Below are 25312 nucleotides of genomic sequence, written 5' to 3'. Positions count from 1 at the left end.
TCAATTTTATCATTAATTTCGATTTTTTATTTTAAGATCAATCTTCTTTTTTTTCTTTCATGAATATAAATGTACCTGGTTATATTTGTTTATGAATTAAGCAGTTGGCAAGTTTCATGAGCTGGCTTTAAAACTCTGTGGACTAAACAATGGTAAATGTTACTGTAAAGGTGCTGTGCTCGAAATACTGGGATTGGCTTCACGCAGCTTTCACCGACTGTTCCCCAAATCGACAAATACCGACGCTTTTTCTTGTCCCGCTGCGTCTGATACCGACTCGCTCACATGTATTTGCAGGCGGACCGGCTTTTAAAATAAAAGACAGGGGAACTCTGATTACAACACACACAGACTTCCTTCTCTGCTCAGGACACCATAACTCCACTATATGTTTACATAGCAAATATAGGGTTTCTGCTATATCAATGTTCTGAATATTGAGAACAGCCCTTTTAAGCTTGCATATGACTTATCTCCAGCTGTCATTTTAATCAAATGGTTTTAGCTACACAAATGTATGAACTTGTCAGAGTTGGAGTGACGATTTCCACTTACTGATAATCTCTGAGTTGACATGCCCTTGTTCTTCACTCTTCTCATCCTCTAAATCCATTTACTCCGATTTTCACAACAATGTGAAGCCACATGTTGCATGTAGCAGCTGTTATTAGCATGCCTAGCCCCCTCTAGCGGTTGCATCCTCTGTCCAATTTATTTGGATAAATGTAGATAACGTAAGATAGCACAGTGAACCATGGCTTTCCTCTGGCAGTATCTGATTTGTGGCTGATATGAGAGAAAGTAATGAAAAGAAATACTTTGAGAAATACTACTCAAAATTTGAAAAGAAGGACAAAATAATTTGTCTCAGTGAATTGATTAATTCCAGGGGAAGAATGGAAATACTGGAGGCATTGTCCAAATCCTTATATAAATTCATTTAACTGCCACTAAGACGTTTTTTTCTTCCTTTTGGTGAAACTGAATGTGTGTTTTGTCATCTCAAAAATAGTTCTAGTTGTTACCATGTTGATGAATAAAGGCATGACTCAGTGCGTAACATTTATGTAGAGCCTGATTTGCAAATTATGAACCGATCTTAACTGGCAGCTGTTCCTGAAAAGTTGGCACCTTGAAATGTTAGTCTGAACTCTCTGGGCATCAACTATGGTTCTCCTCTGTAGGGGTGTATATTTTTAACAGACTTTCAAATAGATAATCACTCAATAACACACACCGGTGTCACCCTTTTATACGGTTTGTGCTCGGCCTTAAAATGCCATGTGAGTGTGAGTGTGTCACTCCGCACAGAGCAAATTTAGACGGGAGGCTGTACCTGCATATCAAGGGCTGTGTGGTAGTTTGTTACGCCTGCTGCACATGTGCAAACATCTGCATATCATCACAGTAGCTCTATTTATCCTCGCAACATTAAATCCATTTACCTCTTGCATGCCATGAGTCTAAATCTGGGGCCGAGTAATTAAATGCCATTCTCTTCCTCCATTAGAGAGATAATTAAGTAGGAAACCGGCACTCGTCTCATTGCTCTGTTATACGGAAGTAAATGGCGGCTGGGATGGGATAAATAGATGCTACCTTGCCTGAAAATCTTTACTGCAGCTCTGTCACTTAGTGTGTGTTTCTAAGTCTTACTTCTTCTGTTATCATCTCACTCTTTTTCTTTTTGCCTATGTACTAACGAGGTCATCACGTGGGACTAAAACAGCTGATTCTTGCAACACGTGTTAGTTGTAGCTTTTAGGTGTCTGTGAATGCTAAAACGATCTTGTCTATGCTCATGGAGAAGAAATATTCATTTGGTAATGTTAATTTTACTGCAATGGTTCAGTAAAATTCATTTAGAGATTATTTGTCACGTATGCATGTGAAATTATGGTCACCAACATGGGATTTGTTAAGTATCCTTATTTTTCATTTTTATTCCTATTTTCAAATTGTTATTTTAAGATCAATCTTTTTGTCTGTTTTTTCATGAATATAAATGTACCTGGCTATATTTGTTTATGAATTAAGCAGTAGGTAAAAGCCTTCTTTTGTTATCATCTCACTCTGTCTTTTTGGCCATGTACTAACGAGCTCATCAGGTGTGAATAGAACAGCTGATTCTAGCAACGCGTGTTAGTTGTAACTTTAGTTGTCTGTGAAGGATAAAACTATCGGTTTTATAATCATGAAGAAGAAATATTAATTTGGCAATCTTAATTTAACTGAAACTATTCACAGTTGGTCACATGGGTGACGTTGGGTGCCAGCGTTTTCCTTTTCAGAGGTAGTAGCAAATCACTGGTGGAAAACAAATGGAAACACATTTGAGGAAACTCACAATTGATGTGAAAGCCAAATATACAGTCTTATTTTAGCACAAGGGTGTGATTCCATTGGGGATTATTGGAGATTAGGAAGCCAGTGATTATGGAGTCTAAACATGCAGTCGAATCCTGTTAGCTATCTAAAGAGGCATGAAGGCAGTGTTAGATGAGATCCAGTGATATCATTTTCCAAGATAAATATTCTTTGAACATTCATCTAGCCCAACTTGAAGAGAAAAAACGTAATATTTTGAATATTTTTAGGATAATGAAGGCAATTCAGGGCGTGGGACTACTTTTACTCAGGCATTCATTTTTTCTTAAAGGGCATATTTTAACATGTCTTGATTTAGTTCCACTTTAAATAATTCATGCCATTTTGTCTAAAAAAAATTGATTTTGTTTTACACTTTAGCAAATGCTTAACCTTTGATGAGTCTTCGCTGGGCTAATTAGAAACTAATCCCAATTTCCACAAGTTACTGAAAATGAGGAACACAGTAAAAGTCCTCATTTAAAATACTCCCTTTTAAATTTTACAGTTCTTAGACACGGCAAGGAGAGTGGCGTTTTCCCCTCTCAGTTTTCTGAAATGTATCTACATGAACATAAAGGCAGGCAGCTCTTCTTTCACCTCTGAAATGCAAAAAAAAAAAGAAAAAAAATGAAAAAAGAATGGCAGGACTCTGCATAACCTAGGCGTGAGTAAGGTAACATGCAAGTATATGGCAGCCAGTGTCTTTTTAAAAGCCTAAAGCTGTCGTCCGCATGCACAATGTTCAGAGACATTCAGGCAGATGTTCCTGCTCAGGCTTGATTGCCTTCGCCAAGGCCCCATCAGGGACTGCACTTAGGCCAGCTAGAGCTGACAAAAAAAGACACAGAGTCCCGAGTTATTTTAGCTTTGCTCAGTTCCTCCATTAGGTGCGGCTGAAATATTGACGTGGCTTGCTCTTTTCGCCTCTTTCCTCTGTGTATCTTGCGTACCTAGGGTCGAGAATTAGTTGGACTGGCTTTCTATGGTGGTAATAATAACTATTGTCTTACTCTGCTTAGTCACACATTTGGTATTGCCTGATTTATTCCTGTGTTTGGACTGCTGTAGTCTTTTTTTCTCTGATCCCAAAAGATATCTATGTTCAATTTAGCATATAGTTTCACCGCTTCAATTTTACGCTTTGGCGGGTCCATCAGTATAAACTCTTGTGTGCCCAAATGAAAACGCATTTAAACCCGAGAACTCAGTTTAGCATAATACATCTAGGAGTTTCCATCATAACGCCGCACACATAAAAATAGTGTATCGCATTAAGTGCTTCACTAAAATGTGTGGCTTACACAGTAGCTGTGAATAAAGCCTTTTTTTTTTCTTTCATTTTTAATTATTTTTTGGGCATTTTTGTTAGTTATTTGTATAGGACAGCTTAGACTTAAAAGGGGGGGGACATGCAGCAAAGGGCCGCTTGTCGGAGTCAAGCCTGCGGCCGCTGCATCGACGAGTGAATCTCTATATGTGGGCGCCCGCTCTACCACGTGAGCTTCCCAGGTGCCCTGAATGAAGCAATTTAGGCAGATTGTACAGTACATGAAGCTTTGGAAGTAAGAATAACAATATTGTGCGTGTGTCTGTGCTAAAATGTACATCAAAAATGGAAGCCATAAGAAGTAGTTTGAATCTGCTTAATTATCCTGTTCCTTTATTCTTCCTTGACTTATACTCTTAGATTTATTGTTGAGATCCTCAAAGTTTTCACTTCCTTTGGTGTTTAAACACAGTTACCAATCATGTCGAATCTGTATTCACAAAGGATTAACAGTGCTCACCAGAGATAATAAAAAAAAAACATACCGTATATTTTAGTAACAGCATATGGAAAGTACCTGACCTGATAATTAAGCTTTCTGACACACAAACGCAGAATCATCTGATCTTTGTGCAAACAGCAACTCCTGTGAGGGGGGGGAAATGAGTGGGTTGAATTATTTTTCCACCTTAGATAATTCTGCCTGAAGGTGTTTGTGTGTAATGTGTATGTTCTCATATCTTGTTTATCTGCCTATCAACAAAATGGGCAAACATATCTTTTTATCAGAAGAAGCTAATAGGCTGCACGCCTTAGGACTGGAAAAAAAGATGGCCATGTCTTGATATATTGGATGTAAAACATTAAAACATCTCAAACTTTAACATTTGTACACTACGGTGGGAGGAAAAATCTTTGCTCAAATGCAGAGAGAGCCAGGCCTTTGATACAAGGAGACTGGCTTTTATTTCATATCTTTATTTAAAACACTGCCTTTTTTCTCTGCTAGAACCATACAATGCTTGATTCTGATGAAAAATCTGGAAAAAAGTGTTGATCTTATTTAAAAGTTACTGTCTCCAGACAAGTACAAATCAGAAAACAGAGTGACTGAAAGACAATGGGATAATGGTCAGCAACTTAGAGTTTAGGCAAAAGTGAAGATTTTTTAAATTTTGTATATTTAAACATGATATAATAAGACATACATTAGGCTGTTGATCTACTTTATCCCCTTATATGTGACCACCTCATGTTTCATGTTCAAAGAAGCCAATTCTCCTCCTTTAAACATGAATGAGCCTCTGACATGGAAGATGATTGTGAGAGAAGGTGACTTCCACAAGCATGTTTAAGGCTTAAGCATGGAATGACTACAAAATAAAAACCTCAGTAGACAAAACATTTCATTAAAACTTGTGTGTGACAAAGATATGTCAAAATTCTAAAAGTTATTAGCAAACTGAGTAACAAACTATTTATATGTATATGTTTTTTTCTAAATTCATTTTTTTTGAAATTCTAATCGGAATCAGATCGTGAGATGCCAAGAGATTCAGAGTCATGTCAAACATTCTACTAGTTTCCTTTCCTTTAACAGAAAAAACTTACTTACAATAAGAAGTTCCAATCAGTTTTTTTTGTTTTGTCACTTTCAATTAAACTCACTTCCTGCTGAGAGGTTTCAGTTTAAAAGCCTCCCAGCAGCTCAAACTGCTCAATCCTTGCCTTTCCTAACACGCTTTTAATGTGAACATCTGCCGGAGGTGTTGCGTTTTACAGCAAGTTAACACCAAACCAATCGCAAAATAGAACAAAGTGGAATTGCTAAATTTACTGTTTGAACTGTTACATTACAGGTGCAGGCCAAATAACTGGATATTTCTTTTTTTTACTATTACACAATAGTGCTCAGCAGAGCAACATTCAGTAGTCTTTATCCATGACGGTCCACTTCAGGGATTGCTCCTGTGCTGCCAGAAATGGATGCACCTTTTTTTGGCTGGACCTTCCTCTTTTTTGTGTTGTCATTCTAAACTCCGGTGGTGTTATGAGGACTATGGTTAACTGCTGCTCAGATGTCTGCAGGTTAAATCCAGACAGCTAGCTAGACTATCTGTCCAGTGTGAGATTTCTGTTGCACGACTAAAACATCTTTTTAATGTACACGTTCCACCAAAAGTTTCTTCCCGAGGCTGTTTTGCAGAGACTGGCCTTCCCAAGACAATTGTGATTGGTTTAAAGAAATGCCAATTAATTAGAGCACATTTTTCTCCCATCCCTGAATGCTATGTGGACTAGCCAGACCCTCCTCTGCAGCGCTGTGGAGGAGATTAAACTTTCAGTAATGTGCATCTACTTGTCTGATCACATGTAAATGAAACAAATGTTTTTCTTCCCACTTTTGTTAAGGCATGAACTACTCGTGCAACCAGTTGTCAATGACGAGTTATGTGTCATTACAAGTCGTCTCCAGTGTACCTCCTGCCTACTGTCATATCATACACCTGTCCTTAATGGAACCTAGAATCTGGGCATCCACACGTAGGAAAAGGAGAGACTGCTTTACAACCATAATGAATGAGAGAGAGAGAGAGAGAGAGAGAGAGAAATATCACTGTTTCCCACCATGCTTTGTCCTATGTTCAGCCAACTCTAATTGGACCGACACAAGTAGCCCAAGCGAAGGGGAAGATGGAAGCCAGCCTGGACTGTGGTCAAAGGGGCCTGTGGTTGAATTTTATCACCCCAGCGCAGTATCAGCATAGAGCCTCAACAGGGCAAGATGGCCAATACTCAGCTACCCTGGGGTAATTTAAAATGTCCGCTGTTTAATTTACGCCCGGCTGGTGAGGCATGATATCATTATTGGAATGCATTATAATTCAAGGTTATTATGGGTCTTCTGTGTTTTCTAGAACAGGCAATCGTAAGATGGTGGAAAGCTATTAGAGTCCTGTGATGCTAAACACCGGTTTATTCCAGCCAAAATGAGACGGTGCAGTAGTCGCCTGTGCATTATGTCATCCTTTTCTGCCCCCTGGGGATATGAACCCAAAAACATCCCTACACATAAGTTCCAGGGAGCTGACAATTCTGCAGTGACAGCAGTGTTTGTGGGGCCACACCTGGCGGAGAGCTTTTGCATACCTGCTGTACACTGGCATCTGTTATACGGGCCCGATTAAGTGTGTTTTGATGCAAAAGCACCGAAGCGCGCACGTACACACCCATTAACAGAACACAGAGACGGCATGGCAGCTGAGCATCGCCGTGTCTGTCACTTTTGTAAGTGAAGGGTTGCAGGGAACAAGAGAAAGGAGGGGGTTGAGGTATGTGTGCATGCAAGTGTGTGTGTGTGTATATAGGAGTGAGGGAAGCAGGTGATTGTCTATTGTTTGGCAAATTAGCCGACAGTCAACCTCCAGCTGGCCGGCGGGTGACACACGTGGGCTGAGTGGCAGGTGCGAGTGATTCAAGAGCTCTGTAGCTGTTCCATGTTGCTTTTGTCAAAAACAAGACAAATTACGGTTTTAACGCCAGCAGAGGCGTGGGGCTTGCTTTTGAATAGTCACTCTGCACCGCACTTGAGCGCACAATGATGCTGTTTTCAAACTAGACTCTTCTGTTGTTCTATCACAAGTAGAGTTGAGCGTGCGCGGAATCTCGGGCAGCATCATGGCGGCTCTAAGAGGAGATGTTGAGTCGAATGTATAACTCTTCGTCGTTAAATGTGTTATATGCAGGAGCCATTGGGCTTTCTCTATTTTCTCTCTCTGTGATCTGGGTTTTTGTCACACAATCAACTTGTAGGCAGTTTTTCAATTGATAAGAGCTGCACGCCATTTTGTCATCCAGCGGAGGTGCCGGCTTAGATTGCGCGAGCATAAAGACAAGTTGTCCTCTCAAAGAATTTTATTTTATTTTTTATCAGACTCTGTGTTACAGTCTATGGCCATGTGGCACAGGCCACACATGCCACTCACATTTTGCAACATTTAGAATACCTTGTAGCATGTGTATTAAGTCTACTTCTTACTTGGTGACCAAAAGGAGCACATTTTTTGCTGCTTTTAGTGTTTTAAAATCCTGTCATAGAGAATATTAACTACTGTGCAGTGTCTTGGCATTTTACATGTTTAACTAGATCACAGGACGCAGGAGATTGTCTCCTTTTAAGTTTCTTTTTTAACAAGTTTTTTTCCTTTGACTATTAATAAGTCGTTATAGTTGCCTACGCTTAACCAGACCCCAACCATAAAGGTGGCAAATCATGTTAGAAAAGAAAAAGCCACAGACAAGCAACATAAGTTGTTTTTTAGGTATGAGGACTTTTTTTGTTCTTTGGATGAAGTGCTTTTAAAGGTCTGGACAACACATTAAAGCCATTTAATCTTTGTGCACTTGTCATAGAACACGTGTTTGTGTGTGGATCAGTATGTGCACGTGTATACTTTCCATACTCTTGCATGCACATGCACAGATGAGCATAGGCAGCATGAACATATTACCGTTGTGATGGTTTCGCATTCTACACCATCCCATAAGCAATCATTTCTGTCTTTCACCCACGCACCCGCTGCATGCATCACACACACACACAGTACAAAATCCCCAGGCACTTTGTCCCTCAACGAGGTATGATCCATATTTCATATATTCTCTGTAAATCACTTGGCCAGAACTGTTTTGACAAAGCCCTGGAAGTGGCAGGGGGCAGATTGGCTCTATGCCTGACTCTTACTGTACCTAGAATACAAACAAGCCTTCCACAGAAACTGTAAAATGCTGTATATGGGTATGTTTAGTGGCATTTTTCAAGGTTGGAGTGCTCACCATTACCATTACTTTTCAATCTAATGTGGTTGTACCAGTTTATCGTCATCCTGGCAAACCAGTGCGTATTCATTGGAACCAATTTGCCAGAGTGCATTAAGATGGGGATTAAAATGTTGAGATGTAAAAAGGCATCATCAGGCTTTGTGAAATAGAGCAATCAAACTCCCATTCTGCTTTAAAGTAGTGCCAATTCCACGAACCCTCTCCTCCCTCTCTTACATCAAATAACGCAGCTTCTTTGAGAGTGAGGCTTTCTAAAATGAGGCTAAAACTGAATCTCTGTAGTATGTCTCTTAGACCTGCAACGATTAGTTGACTAATCGATAAGTCAATCAACTGAAAATAACGGGAAACTATTGTTTAGAATCAATAAATTGTTTTTCATGCAAAAGTGGCCGAAAATGCTGTTTTAGCTTCCTAATATGGGTGTTTTTTGCTTTCTCTTTTTTATATCATATTTAACTTGAAAATATTATTTTTGGACTGACAGAACAAGACATTTAAATACTTGGGATGGACATTTTTTCCTAGTTTTCTAACATTTTATAGACCAAACCAGAATTGAGAAAACAACGAGGGTGAGCCCGAACATGACCCACAACCCACAGAATTAGATTCTGTTTGCAGTGGTAGCTGAACCGGGGATGGGGGTCCACGCACGGAAAGAGGTGCAGAATTTTTATATGTACTATCTATATACACACACACACATTTAATTTAAAGCGCCGTTCATTATACCCAAGGTCGCTTCACCAACAAACAATCATCAAACATTGTTAAAATTATAGTCAGTATAAAAGCTGAATTCCACAGCTTGGGGGCGGTATAGCTGAAAGCGCTCTCTCCCAGGGACGTGCTGTAGGCATGCTGAGGAAGATGTCAGTGAGTGGGTAGAGGTGTAAACTTCCAGGAGGTCATTGAGGTAGGTGGGGGTATAATTGTGTAGGGCCTTGTATGCAAGGAGCAGGACTTTGAAATGTAGTCTGTAGGCAACTGGAAGCCAGTGCAGTTTTTTATTTATATACACACACACACACACACACGTATATACACACACACACACACACACACACACACACACACACACACACACAGTTGGAGAGCGTTTACGGCAGTATGTGGCAGTCAACGCTGATTGTGTGGCGGCCCGTCACAAATATATCAATGTATGGAAACCACTTACATATATGCAATTCAGGCACCAAATGCAAAATAAGGGAAGACTGTAACCTACCTCCTTTCCACCTGCTGCTTCTGTGCAAAGTTGTATGTTTCATGATATGTAGCGTTAGTGTGTTGTACATAACTTGTGTTGTCATGGTTGCATTTTTATATTTTTTGGAGGAGCTATAGACAAAATTTCACTAAGGTGGACAATAAAGACTAATCTAATCAAATAAAGGAAATAGTCGTTAGATGCAAACCTAGTGTCTGTACACTACAAGATTTTAATTTTAAAGGCAAAGCCATTTTGTCAAGTCATCAGGTGTTTAAGTTTGATGTTTTCTTTGGCGTCGGAGTCTATCACTCCTTTCCTTTGATGGAGGGGCTCGACTGTGAGTTTGTGCATGTGAGGGTGAACAGTATGCAACCCTGTGTGTTTATACGAGCTGATCCTTTGATCCTGGATCACCTTGAGGACAGTGGCTGCTGCAATGCCATTTAAGAGACAGAATAGATGTGTTCTCTATGCTGAAATTCCAGCAGAAGGTTAATGTCTGGGAAGCAGGAGAATGACGGAGATCAGTTGGGGGGGAGGTTTTTGGTGTGTGTGTGTGTGTGTGTGTGTGTGTGTGTGTGTGTGTGTGTGTGTGCCTGTTTTGTGCATGCCTTTGCCTGTGGGATTTGCAAAGACTAAGAAAAGATGTTTCACCTGTGAGGGGCAAAAAAAAAAATCAAGATATATACAGTATAATACAATATTTAAAAGATGGTCACAGTTAAGGGAAAGTATGCGCATTGGCTTTCTTGCCGAAATACCCCCCACCACCCCCCTTTTCCAGTCTTTAAGCTAAGCCAAGCCAACAGGCTGCTGGCTCCAGCTACATATTGAATGGACAGATGTGAATAGTATCAATCCTCTAATCTAACTCTCAGCAAAAAAAAAGCAATACATGTACACTGTAATGCAATCCAACAAAAATTATTCTGCAAAAAACATTTCCCTGGTGTATGCATAGTATGTTTATAAATGTCAGGGACCTTTTAGTGGGATAAGTTTAGAGACATAGCATCACAAAAAAATGCCACATGAGACAGACCGGTGTGTTCTAGCTAGCTATATTACCATTATATTAGTTGTCTATCAATACAGTTAACGTTACTGATACATTTTTGGCTCAGCCCAGAGTTCTTAACCGTGGTAAAAACAATCAAACTACAAGTAACTAAGCGTATTAAACAGTGTTATAATCCTGATGTTATCCACCTAGAATTAGCTAAAGTTATAAACCGAGCATTAGCATCGAGTAAACCAGCACCTTTTGTAGTAGGCTAACCCATAGTTGGATCTATCATTATTGAAATCATTCAAATCAATGAATAAGGTCTGTTGTGTATTGCAAAGTGTCATGTAATCATGACACACTAAAAAATAGGTTTGTATCAAATTGTTGGTTAAAGGTAATGAAACGAACTGAATCGTCGGTTTGGTGTATCGTTGTATTGTTACAGCACTACGTGTGGCGCTAAGTAGTTGCTTGCTGTGTGGCTGGCAGATGCCACATGCTGCTGACCCTGGAGGCTGCAGCTGTTTCCCACCAAGGAAGGGTTTTGTGCGAGTGGTAAGTTTATTGGTCCCTGTAGAGAAATTCCCTTTTCACTTTCTTCCATCCGGCCGAAGACAGCTTTGCCAGACCTGGTATAGATTCAAAATCTTAATTACTCAAGGATACTTAAGCAGAGTTGATGCTCCCCCAACATGTGGGTTAATTTCAGGTTGCACAGTTGAGGGATCTCTCTTACCAAAAGGCGCCCATGCATTGTACTTGTGTAATGGCTTGTGTTCAGCCTTATTTTGACTCCAGATTGATTGAAAAATAGCCTTCATGTAGTCCTGTTTTAACACCAGATGGATCCAGTTTCCACGGACTACTGACACTGCAGGAAGGCTCTGATATTTCAGAATGTTACTTCTTTTTTTTTGCTAGTTTCAGAAGCCGCATTTATCAACCGTCATTTATTTTGTTCAGCATTTTATCATAGCCTTCATTCCTTCTTCTTCAGGTGACATAGTAAATCTGAACCCTTGTTCCAAAGACGCTGTAAACTGTAGGCTGTAACTTTAATACCTGATGTACAGTACTTTCCTGCACAGACCTCTTTTCCAATAAAAGCCTAATCCCTCACACAGATCTTTATTTATGAAAAATAAAAGGTGAGACGGAAATCTGTATGTGCTGGATTATTGTCTGTTCTGTAGAAACAATATAGGCACTGGGGATTGTGCCTCATCCAAAGGAACGCACTGTGATGTAGATCCTATCTTTATTCACATCTTACATGAAAATTGAAATAGAGATGAGATTTGTACAGTTTAGTCATTTATTGTTAATAAATTCCATCTGCATTTGTAGTAGCAGCACAATGGTCAGGTACAATTGCGCAATTGAATGTTGGAACAAGAACTTCTTGTGTTCATTTCTAGCAAAAATATTCCAAATGTGTATGTCTTTATAGGTTTATTCTTTGTTGGAATTTTCTGCATTTGTATTTTTTTAATTTTGTTTGGCTCACTTCAGCTCAGCTCATCCTGAGCTGTTGCCCTCCAATTTAGGTTTGAGTCTTCATTCATAAGTTATACGGGTGTTACTGCATTTTTAATCTTTCAAACAAACGGCTACGTTTCAATTGCTGCTTGTCAGTTTTGATTTTATGATTCATCCATTATTAAGCGTGTTAGGCTGCAGTGCAGTGCAGCGGATAGATTACTGCACTTTAGCCATGGGCAGGGTGTGAGTCTACAGTATGTGTACATGGGAGGAGGGGACCGTTTGTGTTGTGCCATGAATGGCTTTCAAGATTGTCTTAGTCGCGTCAGATCAGAACAGGACAGTCCGAGTCAGTCTCTCTTCTTGGCTATCTTTAGGGATTCACCCATCAAAACGTCCCCACCATATTATTGTTTTTACCTAAAGTCCACTTACTAGATTTCTTCTAGACCTTGAGTTAAGAATTTCTTTGTCAAGCTACTATTTTACCGCCAAGGAAGAACCTTCAAGCTCAACTAATAATTGTGTTTACTATTGATTATTTTTATACTGTTGGTGACTTGACACTTCCTATCAGCTTTATTCAGTAAGTCATGCTTTTGGCCACCCTTGAAAATTTGATTATAGCTGCTTTATCCTTATTATTTTGGACACCAAGAGGTTGGACCGTCAGGCTAAAAAGGTCAGTATTGCAAACTAGATATTCGATTACATGACTTGCAAATTGCTATGCAAATTGTATTCCCAAGGGGATACTAATGACCCCAATGCCTTCCCTCCAGCTCCATCTCCAGGATACATCTTTGTATCCCACTACTAAATAATAAAGCTTTAACAGAACAGAAAGTATGTTGCTTGCTCCCTCGTTTGTATTGTGGGCTGCTAGTGCAACTTTAGAGTTTTTTTTTTCTAATAGTCTATATACCAGTCAGACTTTGTGTCTGTGTTCAGTGCCTCTGACTTAGAAGTACAAGGGATTATCAGAAGTAGCCCATGTAAACTGCTAAGTAGCAGATAAAACAACAGCTCTCCAAATACAGAAACACAAGCACACACATGCGAGCACACGCAGTTTGATGAGGAGAAGGAAAGCTGATTTAAAAGACGTCCTCATATGCTGTTTGCTGTCGATATTGCTGTCGCCGTCATTTTTTCACTAGGGAGTACGTCGTGGGTCTCCTGTGTCAGGCTGTGATGCTCCAAATGCCCAGCAACATTCTTTCTCTTCTGCTGTTATACTGTATGCAAATACTAGATTATTTCTCCAAGATGCCATTTATTTGTTGTTAAAAAATTTGTTGTGAATTTCTCTGACTGAGCGTTTTGATACTTTTACAGTATTTTATATAGCACCTAGACCTGCTTTATAATAAAAAGGACATGGAAATCTTGCTTTTCACACAATGGGACCATTGATGGGTTCCTCAGCACATGCTACACCTTTTCACCAAGTTTGATAATACACAGGCAGGTTTACTTGTAATCCTGCAGACAAATAAACCAAGGTGAAAACATGACCTCCTCGACGGAGGTAATTACTTTTTTTCTCTGTTTGAAAATATTGTAAGTTGAATATCATTGGGCTTTGACAAAACAGGCAAATTGAATAAGTCACATTGGGCTTTTTACATTATTGATTGATTCATTTTATTTATCAATAAATTGGTCAATTTACAAAAAGACAATTCAATTGATAAGGAAAATAACTGTCAGGTTTCCATTCATCATACATAAAAGTGAGTGTGGTGAATGTCTTGTTTTAAGATTGGTAGTTTTTATCTACTGTATGAATCAGGAGTTGCTGTTAATAGAGATGTGTTGCGCTCTATTTGCCTCTGTGTAGGACAGGCAGAACAGACTTCATTTGTCACAGAGAGACACCACAGAGAAATCAGAATGTAAAACACTAATTAGCCCTGATCCTGATGAGCGCTCATTACCAAGTCAGACTCCACGCTCCCACTATTCTCATTGGTTGACTAGTTTGGAGCAAAAGACGCAGCATTTCAGACTTGTGCATCGGGTGTGGCTCTGCACTAGGAGATCAGGTGTGCGCTGTACAGGTGTTCTGTTTGCTTATGCATGCGTGTATGAATGCAAATGAGGATGAAGAAGCTTGGTTGCAGAGCGGCCGCTGTGGCTGGCATGCACACAAGAGAGAGCCTCCATCTGCAGCGTGACTCTCTGTTGAAAGGCTGAAAAGCCTAATGGGTTACTTCAAGAAGATTGCAGATCAAATGCACACTCTCTTGTACTGCACTGTAAAGAGAATTACTACTTTCTTTATTGTCCACTTTAGCTTTAGAATGATCAAGGTGGCGTATTGCTTTTTTTTTAATAAACATGGTGCATGTGTAAAAGTGTAGAAAGAAAATTCAAATCTGTGAATGTCTTTTCCTCAAAGTTTTCCACAGCCAGATGTATTTTATTCATATACTGTACGTTATCGCATAATCCATTTTTCTTTTTGAGAATGCTTTTTTGTTGTGAACAAAAACTTTCACAATGTTGTAAGCCATTCGTAGCTGATGCTTGGTCATAGTCCTTATAAAAGAGAAACAGAAATAGGATCCTTTTAGACATTACTAGTGCAGCTGATTACCCAGCATTAAGCCCGGACGGTGTTTGTGAAATGAACTTGATAGGCTGTACTAAGCAAATACACACTTCAAATAGAGAAACCATGCCAAGTTGTTACTGAAATTAAGTTCACTCGATCAAGTTGCAATTAGACTTTAGAAATATATCAGTATTATAACCTCAGCAGTGTGATGTCTGTCAGCACAGTAATGTGTAAGACTATCACTCCATTAGAGGAAGGAATCATTGTACTAATTGGAACTGGGACATGATGATTTGCATATGTTCTGAAATGAAGGGATGGATGGAAGGTTTCAGTTTTTCATTAAGGTGCAAGTTACAAATTTAAATTGGTAAAAACGTTTAACAGGTTCTGCAGGATGACAAGATTTCTTGTTTTTTAATTAGAAAATGGTGAAATGTTTTGACATCTGTCATCAAAAATATTGACATGGGCAGGTAATTTGGATGAAATGTCAAAAGGTGACTTATCCCTTTTTTTGGCTTGTCAGCTTTACTTAGGTTCTCTTCATAAAAGATCAGACTCTCAGCGTGAGAATGGCAGTACCCTGAGAGCAGACATGTAAACCGAGCTGCAGCAGAGCTTTGACTTGAGCTGCGTCTTCAGAGTAAAAATGAAAGAATGTGCTCATCAAACAGTCGTAAGTTGATGATCCTCAGTAAAATTGCATGCAAATTCAATTTTCATTGGGATGATATATTTAGCCCAGACAGTGCTCTCATGGTGAAATACAGTGTTTAGCAAAGGATGTAGTCGTGTTGAATCTCAGTCTGCTCTGCACCGCTAGTTCACAATCAAAACTACAACTCGAGAAAAATATAGCTAGGGTAACTAAAGATGCATACAAAAAAGACGATTGGACCTGGTGTTCATCTCCCTTGTCATAAAATGTTAAAGAGCGTTAAAACTGATTTTCACAAACAGCTTCAGAGAGATATTGGAGTCACAGGGACCTGCAGTACATTGTTTTCTTCCAAGGTAGGAACAGTTTTGCTTGTTTTACCTTAGAGCTTTTAGTATTTGAGTATTTTTTTTCTGTGCTTTACTCACTGGTTTGAAGTGGGTGGGCTTAGTTAGGAAAATATTTCATTCACTTCCTGTCATTGATCAGAATTTAGCACCATTCACATCAAAATGTAATGACGTCACCTTTGATGGAGCAGATTAGCTGTGCTTTTTCAATGTTATCCTCTTATATTATTTAATAATAACTAGTTATATATTTAAACTTCGAATGTTGACTATTTAATCATGAATATTTCATATTATAGGGAAATACTAGTTTCAGTGGCATCAAATATGAAATCTGTCACTGTTGAATCTGCAACTGCAAGAATACACAGATCAGATGTTAACTAAGATAGTTTTTCTGAAATATTTATATAATAATTTAAGTGAAAAATGTGCAAAATGAAAACAAGCTACTAAAAAACCTGATCCATCATTTTTCAAAGCATATTTTTATCCTTAACACTCATTATATCTAGCCATGCAGCTAGATTGAACGTTGTAGAACTACTTTCTGGTAAAGTAAAGTGAAATATTGTTGACCGCAAGATCTGTGGGTTACCTAGAGTATAGGGAAGGCAGTTTCCTATGATTTCTTTTTTTAAATTTTACTTAGTAACACCAATAAAATTCCATTCACCTCAATTATTTGGGGTAAAAGCTGAAATTTCTTAACCTGGAAAAATTTCTCGATACCACAGTGGAAATTGTGATTATTTTGATAATTGTCATTAGGGTTATTCTTAGTATTATGAGTATAGTAATAATATAGATATTTATACCATAATCCTTTTATTTTGGTAATGATTTTTGTTCTATGGATAACTGCACCATACTTTTTTACATGGATCAATGGTTGTCAGAAAGTCCTCCCTCCTCTGTCATTCATTTGCCCATGAAACATTATCTGTGTGTGCTTTGCTCACAACAAGCAGTGCAATAATTGCGCCCCCCGGGTGTCTCAGATAAAGACTCCTTCTAAATGAAAAACAGGAAGGGACATCTTGACAAATGCAAGGAACCAGAGTAAAGCTTGAGCTGGTGAAGTGGCTTACACAGTGCCTCCTTGAAGCCCCCAATGAGTCATACAATATGTGAGAAGTTTTGCCTCACTTACAGCACAATGGTGGTACTACCGCTCTGTGTACATGTATTCCATTGTGTCATTTTGGAATATCTCAGTGTTGATCCAGAAGGTCAGCAGCCGAATACTGAACACTCGTGTCAAATCAAATTACGTTCCGGGATGCAACATGATTAAACTGCAATTTGACTTTGAGTTTTTTCTCCCAACGCCTGCAGACAACTCCTCCTCTAGGAAACTCAAAGATTGACAGAACAGGGACTGGAAACCTTTCTTCTGTCATTTCTATGTGAGTGGGGGAGAGAGATCACCCTTTTGAAATTCACTAAATCTGTTGCTGTGTGCATAATACATGGCTTTTTTTTCTCCGGTTTTTTAGTTCAGAGGTTTGGCTTCAATAGGCTTTCAGAACCATCAAAACATAGAGGTAGAGGAGGTCACATGCTGTTTCATGGAAAGTGACACTATGTTACCCCCAAGCTGGTTTTGAAAATGTGATTCCAGGAATACCAGACACTGTTGTGGCACTGCTATTATCCATCCCTTTCAATTTTTACCCTCCCTCTCTCCTCTCTTCCCTCCCTCACATCTCCTCTCCCTGTGACTAAAGGCAGCCCACTCCTCTGCAGTGGCTGCCTGCCTCCCTGATTTGCTCGCTGCTCAGGGAGGATTTGCATAGGCTGGCCCACTTGCCGCTCCTCCCCTCCCCCTTCCTCTCCTCTCTTCTGCCTCCGTCCCATCATCTTCGCTTAGTTTCACCTGAGCCACGCTCTCATCCTCCTTTCTCTCTCTCGCCTTCGTTCTCTCTTTCTCCCGCTCTCCCCTCCTCGCTCACAAACCCCAACCCTCCCCCTCACCCATTTCTCTCCCTCTCAGCAGTTTCTCATTTTCTCATCCCATTCTTTCTCCCTGGCTTTTCTCTTTCTTTATCTGTCTGCAAATCTGTCTCTTTCTCCTTTGGAGTAATACAAAGAGCTATCAGGCTGGGTCTCCCTGGGTTAACAAGCCAGACCACTTCACTTCTCTAGGGATGTGAAGCAGAAAAAAAGAGACATTGAGAAAGAGCTGGAGAAAGAGCGAGCAAAAAGTCTGAAAAATATTGGATCCAAACTTCAAGACGGAGATAAAGCACGAGTCGGGATTTTCACCCTGCATTGAGAATCTGTAGCCAAACTGTGAGGGAGAAGGGAGTGTGTTTCTGCCGAGACGATAGACAAAAATCTGACAGTTTGTCCATGCCGGAGTGTGTGGAGCTCCTCTGTCTCTCTGTCGTTCCCTCCCTCCGTCTCTCCCTCCTCCTCGTTCTCATAGCCAAGGCTGTGCATTATCTGTGCCTTGACAGAGCGGAGCTGTGCAGAGCAGAACGAAGCGGAGCAACCGGGGCAGAAGGCTGCAGCGCAGGTTGTTCTCCCTCCTGTCACTCACTCTGCGCCCGCAGGTGAAGAAGGGGTGTACAGGGACACATTCCAGGTGTCACCTGGAAAAAGCGTGCATGCACAATCTTGCTCGTTGCCCGCACTCTCACACACACAAGCACGCTACGTGTTCATCAAAGGAGCAGCCAGAGGGTGATCCTGCAGAGAACAGAAAGTAAAGACATATTGGATTTTGGGTTCAAAGAGCCAGCGAGCAAACGAAGAACAGCAGGGGATCTGCTGCCTTCTGACGAGTGGAGTCCAAGAGACAAGCCCGGGCTGCGTTTGTCTGGAGAGAACTGCTGGATCCTACATCAACAAGGAGCTGGTGTTGCTTTTCTGATATGGAGTTTGCCACTGCATCCTGGCTACGGGAAGGTCACTTTTTCTGAGATCCTCGCACATCTGCTTTACTCTCTTTTAAATATCCAGTAGGGTGGGGGGGTGTGTGAGCCATGCTCCCCAAAGGAAAGCCCATGGATGGCCAGCTGTTCTGGATGTTGCTTCTGGGAGTGGGATGGATGGTTCTGGGCTCTGCCTGGGGCTCATCCTCAGACCTCCATCTCCTATCCCCTACCCCCGGAGTCCCCATGCCCCCTGCCCTTCCCCGGCCCGATCACCCGCAGGGCCCTCAGGGGCCCCGGCACCACCAGCCACCTGTGTCTATATACCGCTCCCCGGCCTCACTACGAGCCGGCCACGGTGAGTCCCGTTACCACCCTTCTCACCCTTCTGGCTGTTTCCCCTTTGGTCTGTCCATTTATCATCATAAAGTGTGTGAAGGAGCCATCTGTAGCCACCTCACTGTCATTTTTCTCTCTCTAAAACTGACTCGCTCATTTCCTCCCTCCCACTGTCCCTCTGTCTTTTGTCTTTCTTTCATGCGCTCCCTCTCACTCCAGCGCAGCACCACGAGATAACCATAGTTGACAGCAGCTCTGCATCATGGAGCTGTGTATCATTTATGAGATTATTGGTTTAATTGTCAGTGAAAGGCACTGACATGCAAAACACCCACAGTGACTCTACTCTATCAGCTGAGCAGTAAGTGGCGACCCTGAAATAGAATGATCCCACCTGGTATAAAGCTTTTGTAATTGAGGATTGATAGAGTGAAAACTGGACGATGGTTCTCCTCATCTCTAAAAAAAGTCTGCTACCAAATTCCCACATTTATTAACTGGTTAGTCCTCGTACAGTGCATGTTTGGCCTCTCTAAGACTACATGCACTCTGGCATCTGGCCTTTTTGAAGTTGACTGAAATTTAACGCCATGAAGGCTTTTATGCATCTGTTATCTCTTCTAACAGCAGTGCAAGCTTTTAATCTCAGCAGCTGAATGTACACATCGAGCAAGGGGAACTCGCACTGGTGGTCAAATGTCTTTTCAATATTGACTTTTGTTTTATTGGTACTTAATATGATCTATGTGCACAGTTATCTGCTCCACAGACATCAAGAGACGGATCTTTAATTTCTCTAATGGTCCAAATTACATGCTTTTCACAGCTTTTATATTGCAATGGCAGTCATTAATTGACTGTGATTTAAATAATTTATACATCTTTTAGGGTTTGTTTTAACATCTTTTGGCGCTGTTCTGTAATTACTTGTCCTTTAGGGAATGGCTGTATACAGTACATAGAGTAGTTAAAAGCACGTAGTTAATATAACTTGTTGACCTCTTTAATTAATGTCAATATATAATTTATTTTATATATAAATAAATAAATGAAAGCAAATGACCCTGATTCACTTAGATTATATGGTCTTTACTACTCGCAGTTCTTTCAGCACTTGAAACACATTTTGATTTTTAAATATGCCAATGACTCATGATGAAAAATCATTCAAAAGAAAATCTAATGATCTACGATTTACAAAACACCACATGGAAACCAAGGGTCACAATTGCAGGAGCTGGTTTATCATATTGTTGAAATACTTGTCGGTTATAATAATTCAAGGCCCCTTTGCTTTATTTTGCGTTTGCAGCACCCGTAGACAATCCAGTCTCTGCCTTTGTGTCACCCTAGATCAATCAATTCCTGCGAGGGGATCGAATCTGTTTGAAATATAAATTTGAGCCAGGTCTGTGCTTGACTCCTTTTAATACATAGAGGGCTCATTTTTAGCACATTGAGGGCTATTGGAGCAGATGAGCCTGACAGGCAGCGAGGGAGAGGGTGAGAGGGGATCTGCATTACTAATGTGGAATGTGCACACCATACAAAGTGCCAGAGTCTGGGCAGGGACTGGGTGGCAGCCATTTAAAAAACCCTAGGTGTGATGCATGCTCCTGTGTATCAGGAGGCAATATTGCTGATTGATTTATGCTGTTTAGGTTACTGTATCTTTATTTGACTCTGAATTTTAATTACCTACAGGAATTTGGGAGTATGTTTATCCCGTTTGCTACACATTTGACAATGTTTTTGATCAATTTAAAATGTGCGTTCTAAACTCGTCAATCTGCATGGTAGATAAAATAGCTTATGTTATATCCATATATCAAAAGCAGAAGCTCCTCTCTGGGATGCCTCATAAAAGGCACAGAGTTTTCTAACTGTATATCAGTTCAGATTGGTTCTGGTTGACTTTTGTGTAAATTTGCATGCAGGAAACGGTTACTCAGTACAGAGCGAGATAAGAGCAACGATAAAATCAGGAGATTAGAAGGCTTGTTATTGTGTGTGTGTGTGTGTGTGTGTGTGTTGCCTATTAACAATGCAGCAGCATCAGACTGACCCTGGTTTTTTGGCACGAGTCTAATTACAGATTCAGAGGAGACCTTGGAGGAAAACATACAGACACAACAGATACATGCTAATACAAGCTTCTACAGTGTGTGCACACTCCTCAACACACAGATGCATGATAAATGTGTACATGCTTAAGGTATACATTCACACACCCTAACAGACACACAAACACACACACACAGGACTTAGTGGACTCCCTCACTGTATGTAAACTCTTCATAACAGGCAGTGAGAAGGAATGATCCTCTCAGTTAGGGCAAAACAGAGCGGAGGTATTCATAAATTAGGGAGTGTGTTCAGGCCGCCATAGGCATGAATATCCAATAACAACATTTATTTTTGTAGTCTTTTTAATTTTATAATCATTAGTCAAACAAAAACTTTCTCAGTAGACAGTATTTCATTACTTGTTCTGAAAAAAATGTGCAGGGTCAAGAAGAACTCAGCAATAAGCTGCTGCATACATTTAATTTAATTAAACTGATTTAATTTCCAAGTTAAGTTTGACAAAAAGGTCTCTGTTGCCAGTCATGACCATGCAATGTTACAATCTACCACTTGAAGTACACACAGAGGAGTATTTCCTCAGTATCTAATGTATGCAAAAATGTATTATTTGGCAAATCCAAATCATGTGGATTGTGCTTCATGTTGCGTTCATTGGAATTTATAGACAGAAGGTGCACTACAAGAGAAAGTGAAAAAAATTGCTACCAATTGAGCAAAATTGTACAAAAGTGAATGAGTCAACTGAATAACAGCTGCGAGAGTGGTTTGACCTGCTTTGAAGCTTTGCCCTTAGTACTTAAGTAGAATAAAAGAGTGTGTGTGTGTGTGTGTGTGTGTGTGTGTGTGTGTGTGTGTGGGGGGGGGGGGGTTTGATGCGGGATCACCTTGAGAGTTGCTTTGGCAATACCGTCTTCCAAATAGAATGGACTTGCACTGTATAGTACGTCTTGAGAAGGTTAAAATGGAGGGAGAGAGGAAAGGGAGTTAAAGATTTTGTCGTATTTCTCTCTGAGGTAAGCCTCAGCTCTGTGATTTGAATACAGGCTGAATCAAAGCCTTCTTTTCTCTCACAAGTTATCAAAGATTTGACATTTTGAGTTTGAATCTGCTGTTTTCCTTCCTCGGGCCTTTGTCACAGGGTAAGGGAAGGGTGGTAATACTGGCGCTTAGTTTAATCAAAGAATGGCTTCTTCTTGCTTCTGGAATAATAGAGCAAAACAAGACGAACAATTTCTAATGGAAAAAAATAAGTATCTATTGAAGCCTTTGGACCAAAGTGGGTTCAAAGACTTAGGCGTGGTAAATATTTCTATAAATAAATTATGCATTCACTTCAGGTATCTCATGTTAGATGGGAGAACTACTCCACCATTTATGACCAATTGTTAGCATTCTAACATGCTAAACGTTAACATAGGTGGTGAACACGGTAAACATTGTACCTGCTTATCATTACTGTGCTAGCATTGTCTTCATAAGCAAGTTAGCATGCTAGCTCAAAGCACCACTGTGCCACAGTGCAGCCTCACAGAAATGCTATGGCTGTAGACTTATAAGCCACATCAGACATGCACGGAGAAAAGACCTGAATAACCTTTATATTCCTCTTGCTACATCTATCTTTTATGATGATGCTGTTGGGTTCCCAACAGGGAGCCAACACATTAAAACTACATACAAAAACACATTAAACCTGAGATAAAAAATAGATAAGAACATGTAACAGTAGAGATTTTCTTCCCTTAAGACTCAATACAGGATTTAAAAATGGTAAACTTTTGAACCGTCATTATGTACACCAATTAAACCAGTCAATATTGGAGGGGGTGTGGAGAGACAATGGCTCACTACTCACTTACATATTTTTCGCAATGCCCATTGTTAGATAACTTTTGGAAATCTGTGTTTACATGTATTAATATAAGTACTGAGTGTTGAACTGATAAGAGACCCTCTGATAGTAATTTTAGGGACGAAACCAGATGTGATACACATCAGGAAAAATATGTATTTTTTTACAGATACTACTGGTAGCAGCAAAGAAAACAATTACAATTGAACGGCTTAAAAAAAGAGTCCCCAAACCAAGCTGAATGGCTAACAATGTTAAGAAATATTATACACATATTTGTTGAGATTACAGAGGGAACCTTTCATTGAAAGATGGGCACCCTTAATGACGGTGATGGAGGACCGTTAGAACTAACTCTGATTAGATCTTCCAAGTGAACTTGTATACAACCCATGTTTTGTTTTAAGTTGATGTTTGTTCTTTCTATTTTCAGTGTTAATTTTTATTTTTTACCTTCCTTTTCTGTGCTCCTAGACATATTCTTCTGTGGACTTGACCATATGCGTAAGAGCGTGTGATTGTTATGACCCCTTGTAAAGAACAATGTTTCTGAGTGGAATTAAGAGCTGTAAAATGAGATCAAAGAATATTCAAAATAAAAAAAGTTGGAATAAATATATATGTATACGACACTAAAAATATATTTTTTTAAATGGGCAGGGATGGCAGATGATCTATAGTTTGAGAAACCCAACAGCTTAGTACATACTGTAAGTTCTATTTAAACACATAACCACTGCACAAGCCGTGCTCTAAGCATTGTCCAGTAGACAGAGTGCAGCTGTACCTGCTGGAATGTAGTAAACCAAGTCTTTGATTGTGACACAGCCAGACACAGACGGTACAGTCCTTATTTGGTAGCATTAAAAACTGAGGTTGTTTGCAATATTATGTTGAAATAACTGGCCCTAGTCCTGAGAAAGGCAGGGGGACACATGACTTGGAGAAAACTCAGATATTGGTGGACAGAACTAAGAGGGTGGGGCGGATAAGGATGAGATCATCTAATTCAGGTCTTTGTTCTTGAAATAAAGATCTTTATATTGCACCATCGCTGCCTGCTCAGGTAAAACCTCTTTAGCTGCCAGTGGAACATGCAAACTGTGACATTGTCATTGTTACCCTAGAGTATACAGAGAAATAACTGCAAATTCAAAATGCCAAAGTATTCATTTTCCTTCTCAATGGATTCAGCGGCCTGTGGAGATAGCATGGCAACATACTGGAACGGGTTGTGTTGTCACAGCTGAAGTTATGAAAAATGTATTTGACCTCTCAGTCTCCTGTAAAATGTATTGGGCCAGGTGCGTGGCTGCATAATAACTTGCCCCACATGTAGCAGGTATATGAATTATTCCAATGAACCAGGAGGATTGTGCTCTTTGTGTTGCTGTCTACCTTGATTAGGTATGTGTGTGTGTGTGTGTGTGTGTGTGTGTGTGTGTGAGTGTGTGTAGGTGCATGCACACGTCATACAGCACACTGGTAGACATAAATATCGCCCTGTGGAGATTCATAATGGGTGAAGAATTAAATAAAAAAAAAAGAGTACAGTGACGAAGGAGGGATGGTTGAGCGAGATATTCCTGTGGACTTTGTGTTTTCCTCCGTTTCTCAGAAAAAGAGACGCCAAGCTGGGTTCTCATTTGAAAACGTTTCCTCGCTCCTCTTTATTCCCACTTCATCCTGCTCATTCTCACTCGACTTCTTCGCCCTCTTTCTACTTTTCTTGCTGCTTGTTGTTTATGCTCTGAAGAGCTGTTTTGGGGGCTTAATTATGTGGTTGTTTCAGGTTTTTGCCTTCTCTGCCCCTGTTTTGGGACTCGCAAGCTTAGGCATTTCATCTTGTAGAAGACAGGGCCGTTTTTCAGCCTGCCGGAAAGGAAAGGGGATGCAGAGGGAGAGAATAAAATAAAACAAAAGTGAAAAAAAACAAAGTTGAAAACGTTAATGAGGTGACAGTGACATCGCAATGCCTCCTTTCCTCCATTTTCCTCTCATCCTGACCTTTATCTCTCTTTTGTGCCGGCTCAGCTCACAGCCTCACTTTCCCCTTCCTCTCCTCTCTTTCTCCCTAACTATCTCTCTTTGCTCATACTTCTACTCTTTCACAACATACAGATAAACATATTTCTTCGCTCTCCAGAACTCTTTGCTTCACTGTTTTTTTTTTCTTCCCAAAATCTGCATGCTCTGCAAATTAACCAGGCAAAGTCTGTCCTCGCAAACTCATCCTCCAGAAACTCTGTGCTTTGCTTTTCCCCTCTCCTCGGTCACTCCAGCCTTGGCTTATTAATTATATTTATGCTCTCTAGCTCTTCTAATTATGGCTATGGCTCCAACAGGAAGTAGTTGAACACATCTCATAATTATCCATCAAATGACTATTCATTT

The 25312-nt window shown here is 40.1% G+C and overlaps 1 protein-coding gene across 20 annotated transcripts in view; it reads left to right on the top strand.

The window, feature by feature from the left end:
* Positions 1-25312, top strand: part of nrxn3b (neurexin 3b) — a 295437-nt gene that overhangs the window by 166208 nt on the left and 103917 nt on the right. The window contains exon 1 of one of the 20 annotated variants that reach the window (XM_034900812.1): positions 17665-18997. The exons of 18 other annotated variants lie outside the window; for them this stretch is intronic. In XM_034900812.1, the coding sequence (XP_034756703.1) occupies positions 18751-18997 (247 nt within the window). In that variant the 5' untranslated portion in view covers positions 17665-18750. Of the gene's footprint in view, positions 1-17664; positions 18998-25312 lie in introns of those variants that run through there. One more of the 20 variants, XM_034900811.1, reaches the window with a different exon arrangement.

The sequence above is a fragment of the Etheostoma cragini genome, chromosome 18, assembly GCF_013103735.1.
Source record: "Etheostoma cragini isolate CJK2018 chromosome 18, CSU_Ecrag_1.0, whole genome shotgun sequence".
In the NCBI taxonomy this organism is placed as follows: domain Eukaryota; kingdom Metazoa; phylum Chordata; class Actinopteri; order Perciformes; family Percidae; genus Etheostoma; species Etheostoma cragini.
Note: the sequence above shows the minus strand (reverse complement) of the source record. Positions and strands in the feature narration are given on the sequence as shown.